The sequence below is a fragment of the Globicephala melas genome, chromosome 17, assembly GCF_963455315.2.
Source record: "Globicephala melas chromosome 17, mGloMel1.2, whole genome shotgun sequence".
Lineage (NCBI taxonomy): Eukaryota > Metazoa > Chordata > Mammalia > Artiodactyla > Delphinidae > Globicephala > Globicephala melas.
This window is the reverse complement of record NC_083330.1, coordinates 78,773,754-78,799,495: the sequence shown is the minus strand read 5'-3', so window position 1 is coordinate 78,799,495 and position 25,742 is coordinate 78,773,754. Positions and strand designations below refer to the sequence as shown.

The 25,742-nt window shown below is 56.8% G+C and overlaps 1 protein-coding gene and 1 long non-coding RNA gene across 2 annotated transcripts in view; both read left to right on the top strand.

The window, feature by feature from the left end:
• Nucleotides 1-309: 309 nt before the first annotated feature.
• On the top strand, nt 310-5,116 carry LOC132593738 (uncharacterized). Its single transcript, XR_009559533.1, has 3 exons — nt 310-496; nt 3,464-3,543; nt 4,434-5,116. It is a non-coding gene; the product is annotated as an uncharacterized lncRNA (long non-coding RNA).
• Nucleotides 5,117-5,487: 371 nt separating this feature from the next.
• Nucleotides 5,488-25,742, top strand: part of TOP1MT (DNA topoisomerase I mitochondrial) — a 36,444-nt gene continuing 16,189 nt past the window's right edge. The window contains 15 exon segments of the mRNA XM_060287279.1: nt 5,488-9,058; nt 9,577-9,746; nt 10,464-10,582; nt 13,865-13,987; nt 14,477-14,582; nt 14,585-14,663; nt 15,326-15,470; nt 15,755-15,843; nt 15,845-15,898; nt 16,124-16,307; nt 18,149-18,217; nt 18,489-18,576; nt 18,579-18,602; nt 19,083-19,210; nt 19,679-19,773. Coding sequence (XP_060143262.1) covers nt 10,544-10,582; nt 13,865-13,987; nt 14,477-14,582; nt 14,585-14,663; nt 15,326-15,470; nt 15,755-15,843; nt 15,845-15,898; nt 16,124-16,307; nt 18,149-18,217; nt 18,489-18,576; nt 18,579-18,602; nt 19,083-19,210; nt 19,679-19,773 — 1,223 coding nt within the window. The 5' untranslated portion in view covers nt 5,488-9,058; nt 9,577-9,746; nt 10,464-10,543.

Below are 25,742 nucleotides of genomic sequence, written 5' to 3'. Positions count from 1 at the left end.
AAACTTAACGGGCTTCAGTAAGTTAAATTCTTCATTTTTTTAAATCTGTAAGCCTTTCTTAGTGTCTATGGCATTTTGATAGTTTTAAAAATGTACACTTTGTGTGTAAAGTACATTTATTTCTAATTTCGGAAGGCGTGCTGCTTTGTGTTGTGCCTGGGCCTTGGAATCAGTTCTGGGAGGGGTGGGTTTGGTTACGCATTACTCAGAATCCTTTGAGTGGCTGCCACCCTCTTGCTGAGTTCTAAGGACCCGGAAGCTGCCGGCTGGGGGCGTCGTGGTGTCCTGGACCTAACTTGCTCACTTCCTGAGGGTCACGTTTGCTCTTCCCGGGGGCCACTTCAGGACACAGTGGTGGTGGTCTCTTTAGTGTTTTAACAGAAGTTCTAACCATTACTGCAACATGGAAATGTTCTCAGTAAAACTCTCTGTCTTCTTGTGACTCGTAGCAGTGCCTGAAGGAAGAAAGTCCATTCTCCATTTCAGAAGATATCAGGTAGGGTTTGTTCTGTGTCTCTTTCCTCTGTGCAGGAGGTGAGGTAGGGTGGTGAGGATGCAGCAGTGGGAGGGGCAGCGACATCACCTTCAGTCCTGAGTCCGGCCTTGGCATTGGAATTGGGACCTGCACTCCCTGTTTTTATCCAGTCTTTGCTCTCACTTGAGCAGAAGTGAAGAATCTGGTAGAACCACAGAACGATTGGTAATGGGAGCTGCTGGCTGCCGCGCAGGGAATCAGTCTTTTGCACGTTCTGTGAAGGCCTTCTGTGAAGGCCGAGGACTGGCCCCCTTCATCTGCTGTCGGTCCTCTCTTTTGTGGTTTTTATTTTATCAATAAATAAAGGATCTTGTCAGAAATAATTGTAAACTAGGTAACAATCAACGTAACCACATCTTTTTCAAAGAATAGAACCAAAAGTTGTTTAAAAGGCATTAGGCATATGGTTGTCTCTGACCTTTCTTTACCTCTCCTGTTTTCTACCACTTTCTTGTCTCAGAGGACAGTATAAATAGCTCTCTTTGTCCAGTAGAACAAAGAAAAAACCTGATGGAAAAAAACCGTGGTAGGTTTTGCTTTTGGAAACTTTGGTGTTGGAAACACGTGTGGCTTGATGACAGGATTTGCGTATCAGTTCATGGTGAAAGGAGTCCAGGCTTCAGAATCAGGCAGTTGAAGCTGTTGTTCTAAATAGTATTTCCAGTTTTGAGTGAAGCACCTGGCCTCGGAGTACAGGATTAGTTTAATTTGATGTTTTCTCTGAGTCATGTCAAATCATGTTTATTAGTTTCCCGTAATCGGGTGGGGGGGAGTGGGGTGGGGGGAGGGCGGGCCCCTCCCTTTTCTGGCTGCCGTTCGCTCCCTCCCTCCCTGCTGGACCCCCGCTGTGAGTGGTGGATGAACTTCTGAGCAGGCCCCTGGATATGCAGCTCACACACCATCGACGTGGGGATCGTTATGGTGAAGCGTCTCAGATGTTAAATGTTGCTGAAATTTTACAGAACTGCTTGGCCAGACAGACAGAAACGTGTGCGACCTAGGTCTAGCTTGTGGGCCTCATCGTGCGGCCCCTGTGCTGTGAACGGAGGCAGGATTTCTCCTGTGCCTGGTGTTCTGTCCCAACTCTTCTTTTTCTCTCATGGAAAATGTCAGAAGTTTTGGGAAACTTTCCTTTTGTGTTTGTTTTTGTTGTGATAACATTCATATAATGTAAAATTCATCATTTTAACCATTTCAGAGTGTACAATTCCTTGGTACTAAGGACATTCACAATCTTGGGCAGCTATCAGCACGATCTAATTGCAGAATTTTTTCATCACCTCAAAGGGAAACCCCATGCCCCTCATTTCCCTCTTCCCCCAGCCCCTGACGACCTCTCATCAGCCTTTTATTTGTACGAATTGGCCTGTCCTGGGTATGTTGTACAAGTGGGTCACACAATATTTGTCCTTTTGTGTCCGGCTTCTTTCACTTAACATATTTTCAAGATTCATCCACATTGTAGCACGTATCAGCACTTCATTTTTATTTATGTAAAAAATTATTTATTTATTTTTGGCTGTGTTGGGTCTCTGTTGCTGCATGCAGGCTTTCTCTGGTTGTGGCGAGCGGGGGCTGCTCTTTGTAGCAGTGCGTGGACTTCTCATTGCGGTGGCTTCTCGTTGCAGAGCACGGGCTCTAGGTGCGCAGACTTCAGTAGTTGCGGCATGCGGGCTCAGTAGCTGTGGCTCGCGGGCTCTAGAGTGCAGCTCGGTAGTTGTGGCGCACGGGCTTTGTTGCTCCACTGCACGTGGGATCTTCCCGGACCAGGGCTCGAACCTGTGTCCCCTGCATCGACAGGCGGATTCTTAACCAGTGCGCCACCAGGGAAGCCACAGCACTTCATTTTTATGGCTGAAAATATTTTACTGTTTGAGTGTAGCGCCTTTTGCTTATCCGTTCATCTGTTGATGGACATTTTGGGTTGTTTCCACCTTTGGGCTCTTGTCAGTATTGCTGCTGTGAACATTCCCTCACAGTATTTGTGTGAACACCTAGGAGTGGAGCTGCTGTGTCTCGTGGTAGCTGTGTGCCGCGCTCCGGCACTGCCGCACTGTTTCCCGGGGCGGCTCCACAATTTGACATTCCCACCAGCAGCGTACGAGGAGCTTGAGTTCTCCACACGCCTGCCAGCACTTGTTATTGTCCATCTTTTCGCTGTAGCCGTCCTAGTGGGTGTGAAGTTGGTCAGTCGCCGGGTCGCGGGCCTCCCTTGCCCTCCGTAAGCCAGTGCCTGGCACCCCAGTGCCTGGCCCCCCAGGGCCTGTCCCCGTGGCGGTGTTTGGGTGGCGGCTGCAGGGGCTGCCCCGCGCTCCTGCTCGGACCTGTTGTGTCTGATCTCTCTGTTTAGTTTGGGTTTTGTTTCTGAATGTGTTTCTTGCAATTACTGCTTCTTCAAGGCTACTCTGGAAGGACCGTTTTTCTAAATTGATGATTTCCTGGCAGTCGTAGTTTTTTTTTTTCTTTAATTTTTAATTTTTTTGGCGGCGCAGCATGCGGGATCCTAGGTCCCCAAGCAGGGAAGCGTGGAGCCTTAACCATGGACCACCAGGGAAGTCCCATGGCAGTCACAGTATTGACAGGGGCCGGGGGTGGGCAGAGGTGGGCCTGGTGGGTGACAGGGCTGGCTGTGCCATCTGCTCTTTCTGCAGCCCCCGCGGGTCTCCTGTCGGCAGGACGTGCGCCAGGGGTGCTTTTGCAGCTGCCAGCAGCTCCTTAGTGTCAGACTGGAGTTGCGCTCATTTGCCCCCGCCCGCAGATGTCCTGTGAATATGCTCATGTTCACCAAACATGTTGTGAAACAGAGAGAGTCCACTGGGAAGACTGGAGACTCTGTAGTCTGTAATGTAGGTTATTTATGTTTTCAGAACGGTAGGTTTCCTAAGTGAGCAGCAGATTTATGTATTTACGTATGGTTTTGTGTTCCAGATCTGCACAGACCGCCAAGCCTGTGAGGACGCGTAACAGTGCAAAGCTTTGCAAGAAACAAGGCCAGGTGACGTCTTCAGGTGTGATTCTCGTGAGCAGCTTTCTAGGCGCTCGTGCTTGCGTGTTTGTTCTTGCAAGTGTAAGAAGACAGTGAATGGGGATTTCCCTGGCAGTCCAGTGGTTGAGACTCCATGCTTCCACTGCAGGGGGCATGAGTTCCATCCCTGGTACCGTGCGGCGTGGGCCAAAAAAAGACAATGAATGACCTTACTGTCTGACTTGTCTGACTTTCTTTCTTTTTTAAAAAAAAATATTTATTTTTTTTATTTTTTATGGCTGTGTCAGGTCTTAGTTGTGGCACGCGGGATCTTTTGCTGCAGTGCACGGCTTCTCTCTAGTTGTGGCATGTGGGATCCAGAGCACGTGGGCTCTGTAGTTTATGGCACACGGGCTCTAGTTGAAGCGCATGAGCTCAGTAGTTGTGGCACGTGGCATTAGTTGCCCCGTGGCATGTGGGATCTGAGTTCCCCGACCAGGGATTGAACCCGTGTCCTGTGCATTGGACAGCGGATTCTTTACCACTGGACCACCAGGCAGATCCCCTGTCTGACTTCCTAATAGGAATGTATTGTGAAATGAGTCTGTGGAGCCTGGGTGGGGGAAGTGGCATTGGAATAGCTGCTCCTCCTGTGCCCTTTCCCAGTGGGGTTTGTGCCTGGGGGCAGTGCACTGCCCTGGGTTCCACTTCTGACAAGGGCCAGGAGGGCTGAGACACAGAAGCTATTTTCTGAAGCTCCTTTGGAGGCAGTAGAGGCGCACAGTCTGGATTTGTTGCTCCTCTGATGGAAGCCTCTGTGGGGAAGGGCAGGGCAGGATGTGGTGAGTAAAGCAGTCACTGGGGTCTGCGACCTGGGTGGGTGCTGCCTGTGGGGTGTGGCCCACTCACAGTGTGCTCTCTCTCCTGCACAAGGTTCCGAGGCTACAAGGCCCTGGGGACGAGAGGAAGATGGCCCTTGGTGATCTCCAGGTGTCCTCTGAGGATGGGGCACTGCAGGCTGTGCCCAGCGGCCAGGATGGTGGGAAGGCTGTGTGGCCCAGCACCCTGGGAGAGGGAGACAAGGAGCAAGTGGACACAAGCCAGGGAAAGGATGGGGTGAAAGTGAAAAGCAAACAGAAAAAAGAAAAGGAGCACATATCGGAAGAGCAAAGGCGGGAAGGGCTTAAGGAGAAAGGTGCTGGGAGGCAGACCAAGGCTTCGAAGCTGGAGGAGGGCAGCGGGGACTGGAGGGGTGCATGTGGCCACAGCAGGAGGGCGCCTGCGGAGAGGGGGCGCGGGCCCAGCGGGGAGGCGGTGCATGGAGGCGATGGGGACGCGGGAGCCGAGAGCCGCAGGGAAGACGCGCAGGCGGAGGCGGGGGGGAACGTCCAGGACGGGGCAGCTAGCCTACACCGAAAAGGTGGGAGAGTTGGTGGGGAGGAAGCAGCTACGAGGGAATGTCGAGGAGGGGAAAGACATGTGGGCTGGAGAAACTAAGAAAGAAGAAAAAAATGTGGTGCTGGTAACGAGTCCGCATCAGAGACTGTGGTTTCCAGAAAAGTCAAAAAAAGGAAGAAGGACAACGTGGGCGGAGCAGGGGCTCCGGAAGCAAAGGAACAGAGACAAGGGGATGGGGAGCGGGGGGGGGATGGGCGGGCGGAGAGGGCCATCAGGTGTGGACTGGGCCGCCCCGGGAAGGACGTACAGTGGGAGAAGCGACGGAGAGAGGAGATAAGTCGGTGTGGCCTGGAGCAGGGCAGAGGCCAAGAGGAGGAGCCGGTCGGTGCAACGTCCCGAGGGAGAGACAGGAAAAGGGACCACGAGGCCACCAAAGGGCCGGAGGAGGAGGGAGAAGGCAGGTGGAGATGGTAAGCCCGCGCCGGCCCCACTGCCCATCACCACCCCCTGCAGGCCGTGCCCCGCCCCTCACCCGGTCACCACCCCTGTAGCCCCGCCCCGTGCTCACGGCCCGCCTCCGCCCCACCCCCACCCGCGGTCTCTCTCACGCCCACGTGTGGGCGTAAAGAGAAGGTGGCTGTAAGTGCTGGCTCTTGCTGCGGCTGCGGGCCTGTCGGGGAGGTGTGGTGGGTAACGCCAAAATACTGTAGGGCGGGGCAGCTGTGAAATGTAGGTGTTACCGGGTGCTAGTGAGAACCAGCGTCCGTGATGCACTTGGCTCTGTGTCGCCATTGCTTTTGGCCAGTCCTTGGCGAGGTAGGTGCTGTTATCTCCACTTACCAGGTTAGGAAACTGAGGTACAGAGAGGTTAAGCAACTTGGCCGTGGTCACAGGGACACTAAGCAGAGGAGCACACATTGGACACCACCGTCTTAACCATTCCTCCTGGGCCGTCTAGCCTGCAGCCACCAGCCGCGTGTGGCTGTGAGCTCCTGAGATGTGGCTGGTCCCGGTGGGGACGTGCTGTGGGTGTAAAGTTCATGCTGACTTCAAATAGTAGGAAAAAGAATGTGAACTCATTTTTTATATTGATCACACATTGTAGTGACAATATTTTAAATATTTTGGTTGAAATTAAGTATACTGCAAAAAATCAAATCGGTTTAAAATTCACTTGTGGCTTGTGTCACATTTCTGCTGGTCAGTGCTGTTTCACACCTTGTGAAGGGGTGCAGCAGAGACCACAGGAGGGGCTGCCCGCTTTGGGATCAGAATGGTCTTTATTGGTATCAGATCTTGCTTTCAGCAACGATATGATTCTGGGGAAATTAGATTTGCTGAGCCTCTTTTTTCTTGTATGTGAAATGGGGTGCTCTTTGTGGAGTTGCTAGTATGAGACATGTGAAGGCTTATGAAGTGGGTGGGTGTGAAGTGGCCTCTCCTTGTGGGTTCGATTTGGATTTCCCGGATGGGTAAGGATGTTGAGCATCTTTTGTGCTTATTGACCGTTTGTATATCTTTGGAGAAATGTCTGATCAGTTTCTTTGTCTATTTTTTTTTTAGTTGGGTTATTTGTCTTTTTATTGTTGAGATGTAAGTGTTCTTTATATATTCTAAACACTAGATTCACCAGATACATGATTTGCAAACATTTTTTCCCTTCCTGTGGATTGTCTTCTCATTTTCTTGATGTTGTCCTTTAAAGCACAAAAGGTTTGAAATTTTGATGAGTCCACATTAGCTGTTTTATTTTTCCTTGCTTGTACTTTTTTAAAAAAAAAATTGTTTTATTTTTGGCTGCGTTCAGTCCTTGTTGCTGTGTGTGGGCTTTCCCTAGGTATGGCGAACGGGATCTACTCTTCGTTGTGGTGTGCTGGCTTCTCATTGCAGTGGCTTCTGTTGTTGCAGAGCACGGGCTCTAGGCTCGCGGGCTTCAGTAGTTGCGGCATGTGGGCTCAGTTGTTGTGGCATGTGGGCTCAGTAGTTGTGGCACATAGGCTTAGTTGCTCTGCAGCATGTGGGATCTTCCCAGACCAGGGATCAAACCCGTGTCCCTTGCATTGGCAGGCGGATTCTTAACCGCTGCGCCACCAGGGAAGCCCCTGTTAAATCAGAATGTGAGTCCTCTAACCTTGTTTTTCTCTTTCAAGATTGTTCTGGTTATTCTGGATAGTTTGTATTTCCATGTGAATTTTAGGATTGCTGTCAGTTTCTGCAAAGAAGCCAACCTTTTGATGGGGATTAGATTTTTCTGTGGATCACTTTGGGGAATATTGCCATCTTAGCAAAATGAGTCTTCCAGTCCATGAATATGGGATGACTTTCTACTTACTTAGATCTTCTTTAATTTCTTTCGGCATGTTTTGTAGTTTAAAGTGTACAAATATTTTACTTCTTTGGTTAAGTTCACTTCTAGCTATTTTCATTTTTTGGTGCTACTGTAAATGGAGTTGTTTTGTAATTTTCTCAGGTAATTCACTGCAGGTGTAAAGAAAGAAAACCAATTTTTGTGTATTGATCTTGTACCCTGCGACTTGGCTGAATTAATTTATTAGCCCTAATAATTTTTTGTTGTTGTTGTAGAATCTGGTGGGTTTTCTATACACAAGATCCTGCCATCTGCAAATAAAGACAGTTTACTTCTTCCTCTCAAATTTGGATGCCTTTTACGTCGCTTTCTTGCCCGTGTGCTCTGGCTAGAACCTCCAGGACCGTGTTGAATAGCAGTGTCCAGTTCTGACCTTGGGGCCATGGCACCTTTGCGTATGATGTAGCTGTGGGGTCTTCAGCTGCTCTGTCTCAGGTTGAGGAGGGTCCCTCCATCCTAGTTTGTTGAGTGTGGCTTTTTGCTTTTATCGTGAAAGGGTGTTGGGTTTTTTTGTCAGATGCTTTTTCTGCATTTCTTTAGAGATCTTACGGTTTTTGTCCCGCCACATTCCCGTTTACAAAATTGCAGTCTGAATTTAAAACACAGTGGCCTCAGCATTCTGTGGAAGGAACAGTGGGCCTGGACTAGAATGTACTTCCTGATTTTAGAAGGATTATGAGAGAATATGTGCAAGGCCTCTAAGCACACTCGGCAGAAGGTGGGCCTTAAGGAGTACCGGCTGCTGCAGTCCTAGTGCGTATGTCCAGCCAGCGGATGCGCGGCTTATTCCAGAACGGTGATGACCAGCACCATGGCCCGCCTGGGTGCTGAGATCCAGCCCTTGCAGCCATGCAGCTGTGTGCCAGTGCTTCAGCCCCCAGATGTCAGCGGGGACTGCGGAGTTGGTGGCAGTAGTGGGGGTTAGTGAGGATGTGGGCTTGTCTCTGCTGCATTCCTCTGGTGGCGGGAGGCGCGGCAGACGTGCCTGGGCCGCTGTGTACTCTCTGGGTGGGCACTGACAGGTGTGCACCTGTCCACTTCCCCCAGTCCCTAAGCCGCATCTTACAGATGCAGGGGAGTTGGACACCTGCCCAAGGCTGACAAATGGTGGAGCCCTGTCCACTGCTGGCTCAGGGCCCACGAATGGGCATTGTGGCCTGCTCCAGACCGGGACTGGCCCTGGAGGGCTAGCAGCTGGATCGTGCTGCCCAGGGCGGAAGTGCGGGTCAAACCCAGGGACAGTGAGTGCGGGAGGGAGGGCTCAGCTGCACAGGGGTGAGAGGTAGTAAGGGGCTGGTCTGCAGTGATTGTGTTACAGGACTTGCAGGAGGCCGCGTGGGCCTGGATGGAGGCGCCCCTGGTGTCTGCACAGCTTCACTTGCAGGCCCTCTGACAGCGTGGAAGCGCCCCTCTTCCATGTCTGGCCTGGTGTGCCGGGCAAGCGTGTGATCACAGAGGACCCACCAGGTGCCCTCGGGAGCTGGGGGGGTGGAGGGAGGTGGGCAAGCGCTGAAGCCCTGTGCCGTCCCCTCGCGCAGCTCCCAGGCGGCCTTCCGGGAGGAGCCTCGGGCCGGTCATGGGCCAGAGCTTCGGGACGGAGGGGTCGGCAGGACTGGACTTGAATCCAGGGCCTGTCCGCAGTATCAGGAGGCAGGCCTGAGAGCACAGGGAAGCGGGCGGAGGAGCAAGGCGGGGACAAGGGACCGGGCGGAACCACCCTGTGCCTGCCCAGTGCCACTGTGCAGCCTGCAGGAGGCCAGCGCGGTCCTCGTTCATCCACCAAGTCCGCCAGGTGCGCCGGGGTGGGGTGGGGCCGGCCCGAAGATGAGGGGCAGGGCGGGTGCGCCGGGCCTTTGCACGTGGGGGGCAGGTTCTCGCTCCCGGGGCTTAAGAGGGCAAACGCAGGGTGCGCCCCGATGCCCCCCACAAGGCCCCCAGACCCGGCGGAGGGTCGTCAGCTGAGTCCAGTAAGGTGGCCGAAGACCCTGGGCGGAGGCTCCGGGAGGGCGCATCCGTGCGCCTCCCAGACATCTGAGCGCTGCATTCGGGCGGGATGGGAGTGCAGGGGGAGCGCACGTTGCTCTTCGGTTTCCCCAAAGGGGATCTGAGACCACAGACGCAGCACGTGCCCCGTCTCACGCCTGCTCCCCTGGGGGCCCCCATTTGGGAGTTTCTTCCCCCACTGTTTTTTGTTTTGGTAAGGTCTATTGCTCAGGTAGCTGCGCCTGGCCTAAGCGCCGTAGTGTTTGGATTTGAACTTGATGTGTGTGTGGTCTCACACTGGCCTCTCATTCCATGTTGGATTCTCAGTTCCTCCGTTTCCAGGAGCTTTGGTCCACTCATTCTGTGCACGGGCACATAGCCCGCGATCAGTTCCCCTTGGTGGCTTTCGTGCTGCGACCTGAGGCGTGCCTCTGCCCACAGCGCTCCCAAGCTCTTTCCTGCGGGATGTGGGCAGAGGCCCTGTGGTCACATGGCGGGTGAGTTGTGGCGGGTGTGGAATAGCGGGAGGGAGGTGGGGATCTCCTGTGCGTGAAATGCCACCTTTCCAAAGAGCAGGCTGGGTTCACACCCTCACGGGGCTGTGCTCAGGGTTCCTGTTGGAGTTCTGACGTCATTAACTGAGTGTTTCCAGATGGTGTCTCACCGCGGTCTAACTGGTCCCCTTCTGTGACCTAAGTCCTATCAGTACTTCCACTTTACCGCCAGGGGCCAGAGATTTGCCATGATCACGGAGTCCCGTCTGCCTCTGGGGGCTCGGGCCCTGCTGGTGGGGGTGGGAGGGATGGTGTCCTGGGAACAGAGGGGTCAGGCCCAAGTGTGGAGCTGGGTTGCAGTGGCCGCTTCACTGGTGCACCTTCACTAGATGCATTCCAAAAAGAGCTGCAAATTACAGTTGCACAAGATTGGGAAAGTAGGTTGGAGCCAGACCTGGGGACTCTGGGGCGGCCCTGAAGGGACCCAGCTGGGGGAGCCTCTCTGCCCCTTTTCCTCCAGGTCAGGGAGGTGTGGTTGTCTAACGAGAGGCGTGGTCTGAGGTCAGGCGGGGTCAGTCCCCGCACCCCTAGGGGGATGACCCCTCCTGTTCCTTACCTAGCTCAGTTGGGAGGTGGTCACGGGGCGTCCAGAGGGATGTGTGGGGAGGACCTGTGCTCAGGTGTGGCGTGAGAGTCGGAACCGTCTCGTGTGTCCTCCAGGTGGGAAGAGGAGAAGGAGAGCCCAGGCGGTGTGAAGTGGACGCGGCTGGAGCACAGAGGCCCATGGTTCGCACCCCCGCATGAGCCGCTTCCTGAGGGAGTTTGCTTCTACTACGATGGTGAGGACTGCATGGGTGGCTCGAGTGACTGTGGCCAGGGACCTGCTTCTGCACCTGGTAACTGGCGGCCACCCAGGCCTGCTCCGTTGGTGGCTCTCCCACTGGGGTCTGGGCTGACCCGTGCACCTGGGAGACACTGGCCCTTTGCTCAGGAGCCAGGCTAGGCTGCTTCCAAGTCTGCAGGCTGCTTCCAAGCCTGCAGTTCAGAGGCTCCCTGAGACATCAGGGGGGCCCTGCCCATCTGCAGCCTGGCACCCTCTCAGAACTGCCGTGCTTGCGGGGGCGGGGGCTGCACATCCAGTGCCCGATGAACCAGGCGGTGTCCTTGAACTTGCCCAGCTTGGTTCTGCCACCCCTGCCTTCCTGCTGTGCTGGCCCACGTGGGCCTGCATCCAGAAGGACCTTCTGGGGGAGGGCCTGAGTCTCTGGGTCCCTGGGTGCTTGGAGCAAGCGGCCTGCGGGCTCCCAGCTGTTACCGTGGGCACGTGCTGACTGGCCCGACCCCGCACTGCCCCTCCCCTGGAGCCTGGCCCTCTTCCTCTCCACCTCTCTGGTTAGGAGCGTCTGCTTAGTTGTTTTTTTTGTTGTTATTCTTTTGGCTGCGTTGCTGCACGTGGGCTTTTCTCTAGTTGCAGCAAGTGGGGCTTCTCTTATTGCGGAGCACGGGCTCTAGGCGCGTGGGCTTCAGTAGTTGCAGTGTGCAGGCTCTGGAGCACCGGCTCAGTAGTTGTGGCGCACGGGCTTAGCTGCTCTGCGGCCTGTGGGATCTTCCTGGACCGGGGCTCGAACCCGTGTCCTGTGCATTGGCAGGTGGATTCTTAACAACTGCGCCACCAGGGAAGCCCCTTCTGCTTAGTTTTGTGCTGCTAGTTTGACCTGTTTCCCCCATTTTCTGCATCTCTGCTAGGCTAAGCCTTCTGAAGGTGGCCCTCCGCCTCTCCTGGGTCAGACCAGGCCCTCAGCAGGGCATGCGTGGGCACTGCACACAGGCCAGCCTTGGTCGCTGGCAAGTCGTCCCGGCTCCTGCCAGGCGCTGCCACAGGGAGGCCTTTGTGGACGGCAGGAAGGACTGCCTCCCCTCCTTCCCCTCCTCTCTCGCTGGGGCTCTTGTAGTGCTTGCCCCTTGCGGGATCTGGTGACCCCGTGGGCTCCTGCTGGGTCACACGTGCCTGTCCCTGGGGGACACTCGGCCAGCACACACAGCCACGCTTTTTCTTTGTTCACCGCGACTCCATCGACGTGGGTGTTGGTTTAGAATCTGGTTTTCCGAGCTAGACTAGATTCCGTGACTGTCAGAGCCCGCCCTGCGCCTCGTGGGCACCTGGGCGGCCCAGCCTTGGGGAGGGGGCGCTCGCAGGGCAGGAGCTGAGCCCCTCGGGCTTTGGCTGCTCAGCTAGTTCTCTGTCCTCCCGAGAAGCTGGTTTTGGGAAGAATTGTGCTGTTTTATCCCAAGTGCCTTTTGCTTACTATCAAAGTAACGTATATTTGTTTTTCCAACGTTTGTGATAAAAATCTTCAAACATACACAACAGTTGAGAGAACTCCGTGGTGAAGCCCCCGCGGCCTTTGCGCTGCTCTGCTGCCTCCCTGCCCTCCACTGAGCCGTCTCTCATACTGATTCTTGGAGTAAAATGTCGGAAGTCATTGGGCAGATGGGAGGGTGTTTAAAAGGTTGCAGCTGCTACAGTTATTCACATCTTTCTGCTTCGGAGCTCTAACTTTTGTCTTACTTTTACGTTACGTGGCGATGTGTGTCCTAAAACTTCTCGTGTTTTTCTATTTTTTTTTTGCGGTACGCAGGCCTCTCACTGTTGTGGCCTCTCCCGCTGCGGAGCACAGGCTCCAGACGCTCAGGCTCAGCGGCCATGGCTCACGGGCCCAGCCGCTCCGCGGCATGTGGGATCCTCCCGGACCGGAGCAGGAACCCGCGTCCCCTGCATCAGCAGGCGGACTCCCCACCACTGTGCCACCAGGGAAGCCCCTTCTCGTGTTTTTCAACTGTAAATTTCCATGTAAGTGTAGCAGCAAAATAAATCATTAAAGCAGTATAAACGTGGGCGATTCTGGCCGTTGACGCCTCTACAGAGGCCTGGCCTGTGCTCCAGGATGCTTAAGCCACACCTGTGCGTGGCTGTGCTTGTCTTCTTAAATTTAGAGCCTTCTCCTGGACTAAAAACGTCGGCTATGTTACGATACAATACAACGTGTGTAACCAAGCATGACTTAAGGGGCAGGACGTTGTGGGTCGGCTCCCTAAATCAGTGTAACTTCCGGCGTCTCCAGGGAAGCCCATGGAGTTGAGCTTAGCCGCTGAGGAGGTTGCCACGTTTTATGGGAAAATGCTGGATCACGAATAAACAACTTCTTTAGCGACTGGCGGAGGGTATGCGCTGCGTGGCCGCGGGCTCTTGGTGTCGGCCTGCTGCTGTTAGACGCTTGCCCACCCTCACTTCTCTCCAGTGGCTGGAAGGCCAGGCAGAGCCGAGCTTGGAATCCCTAGGAAAGGGAGGTTGCGGGGTGCCAGGAGTGGCATTTTCTGGCCCCTAGGAAACAGAGATGCTCGTTGGCAAGCTATCTGAAGATAAGGTGCTAGTTGCTTTTTCTTTTCTCATTAAAAACACAACTGGGTTCTGTGCGCACCTGCACTCATCTCGGCTATACCTGTGGACTCCGCCCTCAGAAAGCACACCCCAGCCCCCCTTCCGGCTGCTTTGGGAGGACACCAGCGCCGCGTGTGTCCCCTTCCCGGCTGGCGGGCACCTGGGTTCTGCCGCAGGGTGTGGTGCGGTCTCACACCTACCCCTGCAGGGACCTGGGGGTTGGTGGGGCTGTGGGCTGTGTGTGTGTGTGGCTGGACTGGGGACCACCAAGCACGTGTGTGTTCCACCGCGCGGGGGGCGGTGGGCCGACTTCCCTGGTGGTGAGTGAGGGGCCCCTAGTGCCATGCACGGTCCACGCAGCAGCCAGAGGGGGCGGTTCTTCAGATGCGGCCACGTGGCCCAACTCCGAAGGCCGCTAGGAGGAAGCACTGGGGCCTCAGCTCCCCGACTGTCCAGCTGCACACCTGGGCCACCTGCCTGAAAAGGCTCTCTTTGGGGGACAACTGCAGAGGCTGCTGGTCGGGGTGGCCTTGGCGTCTTTGCCCAGAGTCTGCTCCTCCCGCTTCTGGGATGTCAGCGTTCCCAGTGGAGTGGGACCCCTGCCGCGGTGGGGGAGGGTCCCCGCTGCCCCTGTGACTGTTGCCTGTTGGATGTTGAGAACACGTGTCTGATTTTGGGGCAGGAAATGACAGCAGAAGAGAGGAAAGTAATCAAGCACCTGGACAAGTGTGACTTCACAGAAATCCACAGATACTTTGTGGACAAGACCGCCGCCCGGAAGGCCCTGCCCAAGGAGGAGAAGCAGGTCGGGCTGCTCGGGGGCTCAGTCTGGCGTGGGCCCCTGGGGCCCTGCGTGGGAGGCTGCTGGTATGCGGGAGACGACCCCCTCCTCTCACAAAAGCCGTTCCTGTGTGATTCTTCTAGACGAGACCCCAACAGGGTGTGGTGAAGGGGCCTCTGATTCCGCTCCGTTATCCTCAGACACTTTTGAGTTACGTGCCCCTAAACACATTTAAAAAGTGCTCCGTCCACCCAGAGCACGGGGACAGTGACCCCGCCGTGTGAACGAGTGGCTCCGTAGTTCATGCTCCGTGGTGACAGTGGACCAGCACAGCGGCAGCCGGGAGCTGGGGGGCGGGCGCCCCGCCCTGCGCTCGGCCCGCCTGCCTCGCTGGGCCTCCCGGGGTCCTGCAGCAGTGAAGGGGCTCTGACGAGTCTTGTGCACCCGGCAGACGTGGGCACCAGTCTCGTCCTGTCTTCACCACTGATGCTACACGCTGTTCTATGAACGCAGGAGCTCAAAGAAGAGGCGACAAAACTTCAGCAAGAGTTTGGCTATTGTATCTTAGACGGGCACCGAGAGAAGGTCGGCAGTTTCAAGACTGAGCCCCCTGGGTTGTTTGGGGCCGCAGCGACCACCCCAAGATGGGGATGCTGAAGAGGAGGGTCCTGCCGGAGGACGTGACCATCAACTGCGGCAGGTGTGCGCGGGGCGGGGGTGGTGGTGGTGGTTGGTCCTGCCTCTCACCCGGGGGAGTGGGGCCCGATGCAGGGTGTGTCTCCGTCACTCCAGGCTCTGTGGGCCGGGTGGGAGGGCACCTTCCCCACAGATGGACGCTCTGCGGCAGCCCACGTGCTGTTTGCTGAACCAGCTCTTGTCACTCTGCCCCCTGCTTGAGGTTTCACTCCGCCAAGAAAGCGTGTCCGTGTCCTTCCAACACAGTTTTCCGCAGTTCAGGTGATCGAGATGGTCTGGTAACACGTGAGCGTTTGGAACTTGCGGGCCACGCTCCAGCAGGAGCTTCTGTCCCTCTGCTGCGTGGGCCGCGGCCGAGCCGGGTCGGCAGAAGCATCCTGGGAGCCCGGGCCCATCAGGAGCCCAGCGGCGGCTTGTGTCCCGTGGGGCTGCTGAGCTGGCAGTGTGTGTGGCCTTGGGCGTGGCCGTCCCGGTTCACGTGTGGGAGCAGCAGCTCTGAGTGAGCCCCTCACACGCCTGGCGACACAGAGGCCGCGACGCGAGGGTGTGGCCTGGGCGAGGAGGCGCCTGCAGTGCCGGCGCAGTCGTGGGAGGTGGCGGCGTTTGGCCGGTGTTTCAGGGAGCAGGGTCTCGCATTGTCGGGTTTGGGTCACTCTCCTGCTGCAGGGACTCCGAAGTACCTGAGCCTCCGGTAGGTCACCGGTGGAAGGAGGTGCGGTGCGACCGCACGGTCACGTGGCTGGCGGCGTGGACAGAGAACATGCAGAACTCCGTCAAGTACGTCATGTTGAACCCCAGCTCCGAGCTGAAGGTGAGCTGGCTCTGACCTGCCGCCCCCGGCTGGGCCGGGCCGCTTTGGCCGGGAGTCCCTGGGGTCGTGGGCGTTAGCGGGCCAGTTCTGAAGTGACACCGTGTCCAGCGGCCGTTTGTCTTCAAAAGCAAGGGCTTTAGATTCACACTGTCTTTAAATTTCGCGGAGTTTGGAGTCTGCTCCGCGGCCCTGAGCTGAGCGGGTGAGAGCGGGCCCGGGAGCGGGGTCGGCGTTGCCTGTTTGAAGGGCCCGGGGTTTGCTCTGCTACTCGCTCCCTTCGTTAGGGGCAGAGAGACCGGGAGAAGCATGAAGTGGCTCGGCGCTTGAAAGGAGTTGCGGGCGAGATCCGTCCTCAGTACCGGGCCGACTGGAAGCCAAGAAATGAAGGCGAGACCACGCGCCGCGGCGCTTTATTTCATCGATGAGGTGCGGATGGTTCCAGCTTTCCCACCTGCTCTTCACAGAGGCTCCAGTCGGTCGCAAAGACCTGGTTGGACGGGCAGCTGGGGGCACCGTGGGGCTCGTGTGTCCTGAGCCGGAGCCTCGGGCAGGTGGAGGGGTGGGTGTGTGCCTGAGTGCGTACGTGTGCGCCCGTCTGTACGTTGTGCGCCTGAGGGGCGTGTCCGTCTGTGCCGCTGTGTGTGTGCACCACGCCCGCTGCGAGCCGGGCATGAGAAGGAGGAGGGCGAGACGGCTGACACGGTGGGCTGCTGCTCCCTGCGCGTGGAACACATTCAGCTGCACCCAGAGGCCGATGGCTGCCCGTACGTCGTGGAATTCGACTTCCTGGGAAAGGACTCGATCCGCTACTACAACGAAGTGCCGCTGGAGAAGCTGGTGAGCGCCTGGTGTGGGCGGTGGGTCGTGCCCCACGCTCGCCCCTGAGATCTGGGTGCTCTCTTTTGGGGAGCATTGGGAGGGCACAGGGCCACGAGGCCCATTTTCCCGTCCCGTCGCGCTTGGTGGCAAGGCTGAACTCCCGTAGGCTGAACTGGACCTGCCCTCCAAGGCGCCAGCGCCGCCACTGCCCTCCTGGTGGGTTAGGGTGGCATTCTAGAGGCCAGGATTCCGAGAGCAGGGTGTTGGCAGGGCTGTGCGCCCTCTGCGGCTCTGGAGAGAAACCTTCCAGGCCCGTGGTGTCTGGAGGTGCCCGTGCATCCTGGCGCGTTGGCTCGAGGCTGCGGCAGTGCAGCTCTGCCTCCGTTGTCCCCGTGCGTCTGTCCCTCTTCTTGTGAGGACACGGTCCTGTTGGAGTTGTCCCCCCACACTGTGACCTCGTCTTGACTCATTGCATCTGCAAAGACCCTATTTGCGAAAAAGGTCACGTTTTGAAGTTTTGGGAAGGACGTGAATTTGCGGGGGACACTGTTCACCCCAGCGCACCTGGGAAGGGTCTTCTGGCCGCTGGGCATGCAGCTCGCTGTGGTCACTCTGGCGGTGTCCCCGGTCTCCCCTCTGTGAACGATGAGCTTCAGGGGTTGAGCCTGCTGGCTGACGGCCATGCCCACAGCGCCTGGCCTCGCCCCTGCCGATGGAGGGACGGATGAAGTGGGGGGGGCGTGGGGGCTAAGTCTCTGGTTTGCAGAGGGCTCTGATGGGAAATCAGGATTTCCACTCCTTCTGGAGTGACAAGCCCTAGAGTGTCAGTCGCCCTGGCCTCCGTCCGGGTGGGCCCCGTGTCACAGCAACGAGAGCAGACCCAACACTGACCACCTGCAACTTACACACACCTTACACACAGACGTGGCTGCCCGAACACAGAACGGGAAGTCTGGGGAGACCGTCGAGGGTGACAGAGAAGCACCCACTCGGGAGGGGCTGCACAGCGTGCCCAGGCATCTGAAACCTGTTCCAGGGCATGAGTTGGTAGGAGCTGCAGGTGAGGAAAGGGGGAGGCTTTCCTTGGGGCAGGAGAAGGGGTTTTAGTAACAAGATAATCACCACGTGTCTCAGTTCAGGCCGCCCTGATAGAGTTCCTGGCCTTGGCACCTCGTTAACAGTGTTTCCGTCTCCTGGTCTGGAGGCTGGAGCCGCGGGCTGTGAGCCGGTGGGGCCCCTTCCTGGTGTGGCCGTGCTTTCTCACTGTCCTCACGTGGCAGAGGGCGAGGGAGCACTGGGACCACTTTCCTGAGGCACTAGCCCAGTCAGGAGTCGCGGTGCCGAGAGCGGGGGCTGTTCCGGTCACTCTGGAGCTGGGCACCTGGCGTCCAGCCCCGTGGGGCACACACACAGCTGCATGGAGAGACAGGCCCAGGCCGACACAAGCCAGGAGAATGTTTGCGCTCCCTTAGAAGGACGGAAAGGAAAGGGAGGGTGGAGGGAAATTGGACAAAGGGACCTTGAAGGTCTTCTGAGGCGCTGTGGTGTCAGACGAGTCTGACTGTGGACGTGGGGTCACCTGGAGGGACCCGGCGTGGGTGACGGAGGAAGGAGCCAGGGTGTGCGTTGTGAGGGGACGGTGCCAGCCTCGCGACGGACAGCAGCCTGGACACGTGGCACGTGACCCTGCGGTGGTGCTGACTGCTCCCTGGGAGAAACCCAGTCTGCTGGTCTCCCAGTTCTGCTGCACAGCTGGCCCTTCGCGCCCCTCGTTTACCTCCATCTCCTTGGCCCCAGGAGGTTTCTTCCTGCCCGGGGCACGAGGGGGTCTTTGTAAAGGCTTCTTCTCTCTGCCGCAGGTGTACGAGAATCTGCAGCTGTTCATGGAGAACAAAGGCCCTGGGGATGAGCTTTTTGATAGACTGACCGTAAGCCTGGGGGGCTCAGAGCAGTGCTGATGGGGTGACCCAGGGCTGCAGCGCAGCTCGGCCTGTCTGCGTCCAGAAGGGCCAGGCTGACGCCACGGGGCGAGCGCGAGCACCGACTGGCATGTTCTCTTGCACGAGAAGGCTGAGGGCCGTCTGTCTAACCACCAGCTTCCTTCCACCCAAAGGTGTGGGGGGGGGGCCGGGAAGAGTGCTATGAAACTGTCCCCAAAGGAGACCACGTTTTGAGACCCACCTTCTTCCCCGTGTTCAGACCGCCAGTCTGAACAGGTACCTGCAGGTCCTGATGGATGGCCTGACGGCCAAGGTGTTCCGGACCTGCAACGCCAGCCTCACCCTGCAGGCCAGCTGAGAGTGCTGACCAGAGGTGAGGGTCCCTGGTGTGGGGACAGGGCGCCCGCTTGTGGGCTGGTGCCTGGCTGCTGGGTTGGTACGGGATGCCTCGTGGCCGGCGTCCAGGGCAGAGTGGAGCTCCCCTGGCCTGCGGGGACGGGTCAGGGATGCGCAGGTCCCCAGGCCGAGCCATCCCCGCAGGGCCACCCGCACGGTCAGGCCCCTGCCCAGTCTCTGCTCCTCGGCAGAGTCGGTTTTGAAGCGCCTGCCCAGCTCTGCGTGTCCCCCCGTTGTGTGCGGGAACCCTCTTCCTGCCACTCCCACCCCCAGCGGGGACTCCTGGACGTGGGCCCCATGCTCTCGGGGGGGATCTGGGGCGGCCTCTTCTCTGCCTCTGTTGGGAGGCCCTTGGACTAGGTGCGGACCCTGAGTCCTGTCCTGTGAGGTCCTTCCTTGGGGCGGCAGCGGCTGTTGTCCTGTGGCTGCCGCTGCGTAACAGACTCCTGTTTTCTAGCTGAAGACAGCGTAGCCGCTAAGATTCTGTCTTACAACCGAGCAAATCGGGCCGTTGCCGTTCTCTGCAACCATCAGCGGGCAACTCCCAAGACCTCCGAGAAGTCGGTGCAGACGCTTCGGTCGAAGGCGCGCGGCGGGCACGGCGGGAGGGCCTCTGGGGCGACTGCGCGGCTCCCCTCCTCTTCCCTCCCTGGGAGCGCACGGCCCTCGGAGGGGCTTGGGCACATCAGGGCTGCCCGGGGCCAGGTGCTGGCCAGGAGGGAGAACCGGCTAAGGGAGGGCCAGAGGCCATCCTGCACGGCCTTCTGGTGTGGAAGGGCCTCTAGCCCAGGAGGGAGGTCAGCGGAGCAAGGGGGCCAGGTCTGGCTGGAGCAGGTGGTATGTCTGGGGCCGCTTGGCCTCACCCTGTCCCCTGGCCACAGAGTGACCAGTCAGGACCAGCGCTCCAGCACCCTGAATGGGCAGACGGGTACCCGAGGGACCTGGTCAGCTGGGCCCTTTCAGGGCATAGGGCCTGCAGGCTGTGGACGGTGGTCCCTGGGGCTGGACTAGCATAGGCAGGAGCAGCCCTGACTGGGCCCCTCTTCTTTGCAGATTGAGGCGAAGAAGAAGCAGGTGGCCGAGGCCAAGGCAGAGCTGAAGGAGGCAAGGGCCGAGCACAAACGCAGAGGGGACGGCAGGTCCAAGAGGCAAGTGTCCGGAGGCCTTGGCCCATCCAAGTCGTGGGGTTGGCCCTGAGCCTGCTTTTGTCTTCATCAGTTCTCTGGTTTTCTTTTCAATCGTATTTTCTGATTCAAAAGATACAAACTATATTTGCGCCCAAACGTGAAGCAGGGCAGAAGTGCAGGAGGAGAAGCGCCTGTCCTCGGGCCCCCGAGCTCCGGGCCACGTGGTTGTCTCCTTCAGAGGCTCTCGGCTCTGGGCTGCGGGCGAGCGGTTCCGGCTCGTTCACAGAGCTGCGCAGCCATCGTCACCGTACATTTTAGAGCGTTTCCATCGCTGCAAACAAACCCCCTCCCCTCCCCCAGCCCCTGGACATTCGCACAAACGGAATCCCACCATCTGTGGACCTTGTCTGGCGTTTCTCGTTCAGCGTAATGTTGCTGAGGTCCACCCGCGTTGCGGCCCGTCAGTGCTTCAGTCGCCGAATATTCCGTGTGTGGCCAGACCACGTTTTGCTGTCCATGTGTCTGGACGTTTGGGTGTTCCCGCTGTGTGGCTTTCGTCGTAGAATTGTCGGGTTACTCTGTAGCGCCGAGGTTTAGCGTTTTACGAAAGCGCGCTCACGCTCTCACCGGCCGCGCGCTGGGGCCCAGTTTCTCCACATCCTGGCTGGCACTGTTCTCATCTTCCCTCGCTTTGGGTACAGTCCGGCGGATGTGGGTTTGCTTTGCGCTTCGCCGCTGGCTGACGACGTGTGAGGCTCTGTTCTCTGCTTACTGGGCATTTGTGTGTGGTCTTTGGAGAAATGTCTGTTCAGTCCTTTTTCCGTTTTTCAGTTGAGTTCTTTGTTTTTTTTTACTGTTGAGTTATAAGAGCTCATTATTCACTCCAGATACGAGTATCTTTTCAAATATATGATTTTTTTTTTTTTTTGGCCGTGCCACGTGGCGTGCGGAACTTCCCCAACCAGGGATTGAACCTGCGCCCCCGCAGTGGAAGCGTGGAGTCCTAACCACTGGACCACCAGGAAAGTCCTCAAATACATGATTTGAAAAGGCTCTCTCCCATTCTGTGTGTTGTCTTTTTACTTTCTTGGTAGGGTGCTTTGAAGCACAGAAATCTTGATAAGTCTAGTTTCCGTTGCTTATTCTTCAGGTATCACGTCTAATAAGGCTTTGCCTGACCTGAGGTCATAAAGATGCATTTCTAGGTTTTCTTGTAAGAGTTTTATAGTTTCAATGTTTGCATTTAGCTAGTTGATCCATTTTGAGTTATTTTTCGTACATGGTGTGAGGTAACGATTCCACTTCCTTTTTGCTCACGTGGACCCGGTTTTCCCAGCTCCACTCCCACCAGCTGAATGGTCTTGACACCTTGTGGAAGATCAGCTGATGGCAGGTGTTTCTGGGCTCCGTTCTGTTCATGTTCATCTGTCTGTCTGTCTTCCTGCCAGTACCACTCAGTCTTGATGCCTGTAAGTTTGAAATCAGGAAGTGTGAGCTCCGGTTTGGTTTTCTCATTAAAGATTGTTTGGCTATTCAGGGTCCCTTGAAAATCCAGATGAATTTGAGGGTTGGCTGGTCACTTTCTGCAGGGAAGTCAGCCTGGGTTTTGATTGGGGTGCGGAGCCGCTGGAGGTCCGTTTGGGAAGTACCGCCTTCGTAACCAGGCCAAGCCTTCCAGCCTGTGAGCGCTGGGATGTCTCTTTAGATGCATCGTTCTTCGTTCATTTCGTTTAGCAAAGTTTTGGAGGACGAGTTTTGCACTTCTGGGGGTTAAGTTTATTTGAAAGTGTTTTATTTTCGTTGCTGTTGTAAATGGAATTGTTTTCTTCATTTCACTTTTGGGTGGTTCCCTGCTGGCTTTGTTGCATGTCCCCGAGCCCACCCACAGGTTCAGTGATTCACCAGGAGGGCTTCCAGGACTCGGCACTGAGCTGAGATCCCTCACAGTGTCAGGACACACGGACGGTTCTCAGGCCCGCGGGCCGCTGCACACGACTCATTCCCACTCCCTGGGCTCAGAGCCGGCGCTTCCGCCCTCCTCCCCAGGGACCAGGATCTCAGGAGTGTCCCCCTTGTTGTTACAAAATCATGTTCGTGGTCAGTCATCATAACTTTGCGTTGCTTTCTTTCCCAGACCTTTCATCTGGGTTTTGTGCACAAGGGGCAGAAGTGTTGCCACAGAGAAACGTTTGTATGCATCTGGGCCAGAAAGACACACCACATCCAGGCGCTGGCGGGACGGACGCTGGATTTTTCACAGATGTTCTCATGTTCATGTAACGTCTATGTGTGTACGGCTGTATCGTCCTGCTGATCCAGTGAGCAGCAGAGACAAGATGGGCTGCATCTGGGGGTCCACCTGCCCCACTGGGCTGTGTGCCGGGGCAGCCCCCTCCGCTGCTACGAGCTCCCCTTACCTGGAGAGTCTCAGGTGGAGCGCCGAGGCATCCCTGGGGCGGCTGTCCCTGTGATGTGCCCCCCCCTGCCCCCCGCTGGCACATGTGCAGGATCACAGCCTGGGCCGCGGGCAGTCTCTGCATCAGAGACACACGGCCCGGCGCACTTGACTTCTGACTGCCCCGCCAGAAAAACGGGCCTTTTCCCGGGGGCATCTGCAGGTGGCCCCAAGGTCCAGCCAGCAGCTGTGTCTGCATGGTTAGGGTCCCACGAAGGGATGCCCTAAATCTGCCAGAACCCTGGGGTCTGAGGTCCAGTCCTGGAGCCTCCATCCCACTCGCTCTCCTGCTGCAGACGGCGCTGGGTTTCTGCCTAGAGTCGGGCCCAGGCAGCAAGGCCCGAGATTCCCAGCAGACCAGTCGCTTTCCTGCAGCAGCAAAGTGGAGACGCCGCCAAGTCCAAGTCACAAGGCTTCCCTGAGCCCTCAGTCGCTTGTCCATCCGGAGGTTAGAAGTTGATCTGCTCCAAAGGGCACACATCAGGCCAGGTCACCAGCCTGGGTCCCATCTCACGAGAGCTCGTTAGAAATCCACCCAGCTCTCCAGACTCCAGGACGTGTCTCCCTCTCGGGAGAACCCCCTTCCTCACGTGGACTCCTTCCCCAGAGACGTCAATAGGGAACTCAGAGTAAGAAACCATCGTTTATGGAGATGTGTTTGCTGCACTCTAACCCTCCCACAGGCTGCAGAACACGGCTGTTGAGTCCGCTTGACACTTTTCCTGCGCATCCTTTCTGATTGGGACGATTCCTCTGGCATTTATGCAGTTACACGGATTTTCCTTCTTCTTTTGGCCGTGCCGTGCGGTGTGTGGGATCTTAGTTCCCCGACCAGTGGAAGTGCGGAGTCTTAACCACTGGACCGCCAGGGAAGTTCCAGCCATTTTACATTTTGTGTCAGCTTTTTACTCTGCGTCCAGATGCGGTAGCCACAAAATACAGAGCCATTGCAAGAACTGTACTGTTTTTCTTTTTCTTTTTTTTTAATATTAATTAATTTATTTAGGCTGCTCCGGGTCTTAGTTGTGGTATGCGGGATCTTCATTGCGGCATGCAGACTCTTCGTTGCGGCACGCATGCGGGATCTAGTTCCCTGACCAGGGATGGAACCGGGCCCCCTGCAATTGGGAGCACAGAGTCTTATGTACTGGACCACCAGGGAAGTCCCTGTCCTGCTTTTTCTTACTGCTAATTTTTTCAAATCCCTAGCAGGTAAACCTTTACAGGGTTAACGTTACAGCTGCCTGGGAAGATCCCAGCTGGAATGGGGGTTGGGGAGGGAGAGGGGAGAGCAGCCGTCTTTTCTAAAACTTTGTTCCAGGCTTTTCTGCTTGGAGGGGAGAGCCGTGTAAACTTCTAACAGTTTTGGCCGATCCAGAGCTCAGTTTTGGGAATCTTTGGGTCCTTTCTCCCACCTGGAGAACAGAAGCCCAGGCATCACCTGGGCTGTATTTTTGCCCCTCACTTTAGCCGTGGTGGTCAGAAGCAGCCTGAGGATCTGAGCCCAGTCAGCTGGGGTTGGACCTGTCATCTCCAGGCTCGCCTTCTCACAGCAGCTCTCCTGCTGTTGCACACTGGGCGAGACTCTGGGCCACTCAGGGGCCAAGGGCGTGTCCTGCCCCAGCCCTTCGTCCTTCCTTTCCAGAACAGAGCTCGTGCCGTGTTTCACGGGTCAGAGTGCCAGCGAATCCCACTTTCCCGCTGACTCCCCAGACCACCTGTAGGTTCCGTGATTCCGTAGGACTCACAGGACCCTGCACGGTCACGGCTGTGACTGCGTACAGTGAAAGGTCTCGTGGGCACCCTCTGCCTGGCACATCCCGACCTTCCAGACTCCGGAGGAAAGCAGGAGTTCAGCGACCTGTACTGTCGGTACACAACTGCGGGCTCTGTGAGCCTCTCTCTTCTTACTGGTTAGGGAGGCGGGCGCCCTCCCGACATCCAGCCTCGTAGGCAGGCCTTTCTCTCCAGGGTTGGTCGGGCCTGCTGTGTTGACTCGTCCTCTGCAGACCACACAGAAGTAGAGTTGATGCGTGTGGGCTGGCCTCACGCCCTGCACCCCACTGAACTCGCCTGTTAGCCTTAGCAGTTTCTTGGCGGATCCCTTCGGGTTTGAGATCACGTCGTCCTCAAGCAGACAGTTTGCGTCTTCCTTTCCAGCCCAGACGCCTTTTACTTCTTCGTCTGCCTGGTGCTCTGGCTGGAACCTCCAGCGCAGGTTGAGGACAGGTGGTGTGTGTGGACCCCTCATCTTGTTGCCACCTGACGGGCCGAGCTCGACTGCTGAGGAGGACGTCAGCTGTGGGTTTTCTTAGGTGCTTTTATCAAGGTGAGGACGTGCCCTTCTGTTGCTTTTGTCGAGGTTTGTTGTTTTCCTGGAAGGTGCTGGATTTTGTCCGATGATTTTTCTGTATCTGTTGAGACGATGCAGTGTTGCACTAGTTGGATTTCGGGTGTCACGTTCTTGCATCCCAGGGATAAATCCTGTTCGCTCGTGGTGCAGAATCTCTTTTATGCATCCTGGATTAGGCTCGCTGTTGTCGTGACGAGGACTTTTGCTTCTGTATTTACACTGGATAATGGTGTGTGGCTTTCCAGTGACGTCTTTGGTTCAGTGTCAGGGTGACGCTGGTCTCGGAGGGACATGGGAAGCGGTCTCTCCTCTTCTGTTTTGTGAAAGTTTGTGAAGAGTTGGAGTTAATTCTTCTTTAACCATTTGGTAGAATTCACCAGTGAACGCCTCTGGGCTTGGGCTGTTCTTTGTGGGAAGTTTTAAAATTGCTGAGTAATCGCTTTGCCTGTGTTCCCCGTCGCGTCAGCACTGGTGGCATGTCTCCCGCGAGCTGGTCTGCCCCACCAGGACACGGTCGTCTGTGGTTTCCCTCATCTTCCTGGTTTCTAGCGGGGTGCCCCCTTTTATTCGCGGCTGCTGTGGCTGTGAAAGCATGAAAGATTCCTCAGGTGCAGGCAGGTGCTTCTTAGTCGTGGGGTGAGTGTGTGAGAAAGTCCGGCCATTAGACCGAAGGGCATTCGTGTTCAGAGGCAGCTGCTGGGAAGGGAAGCCTCCTGTGTCTTCCGGGAGGACTCGCGTGCGCCCCCCGCCCCTCCGCTCTTGGTGGCACCAGCAGCCGCCTGCCGTTTGCCGCTGGCACCCTGGTGTTCGGTTGGTGCCCTGGTGGCTACTGCAGAGCCGTGCCTGTGGCTGCGGCCCACCCTTGTGCACAGCCTGGGGAGAGACCCGGCCTCACACGCTCCGCTGTAGTGTCTGTTGGGGCCGCTCAGCCTCTGAGAGCGGCGTTTCCTCCACCCGCGGTCCTTCCACACGTGTCCAGGTGGGTTCGGAGCCGGAGTTCCCGGAACAAGGACTGGGGTCGAAGTTCACGTGCACGTGGATGTCGTGGCTGTGCCTATCCCGTGTCCTCTGCAGGGTGCCCTGTCTGGCGTCTCGGGAAGGGCGTGTGGAGGGTGAAAGGAGGGTCCTGCCTTGATGAATCCGCTTTTCTCTAAGGCAGTAGGGGTCAGGACTGAGCATCTT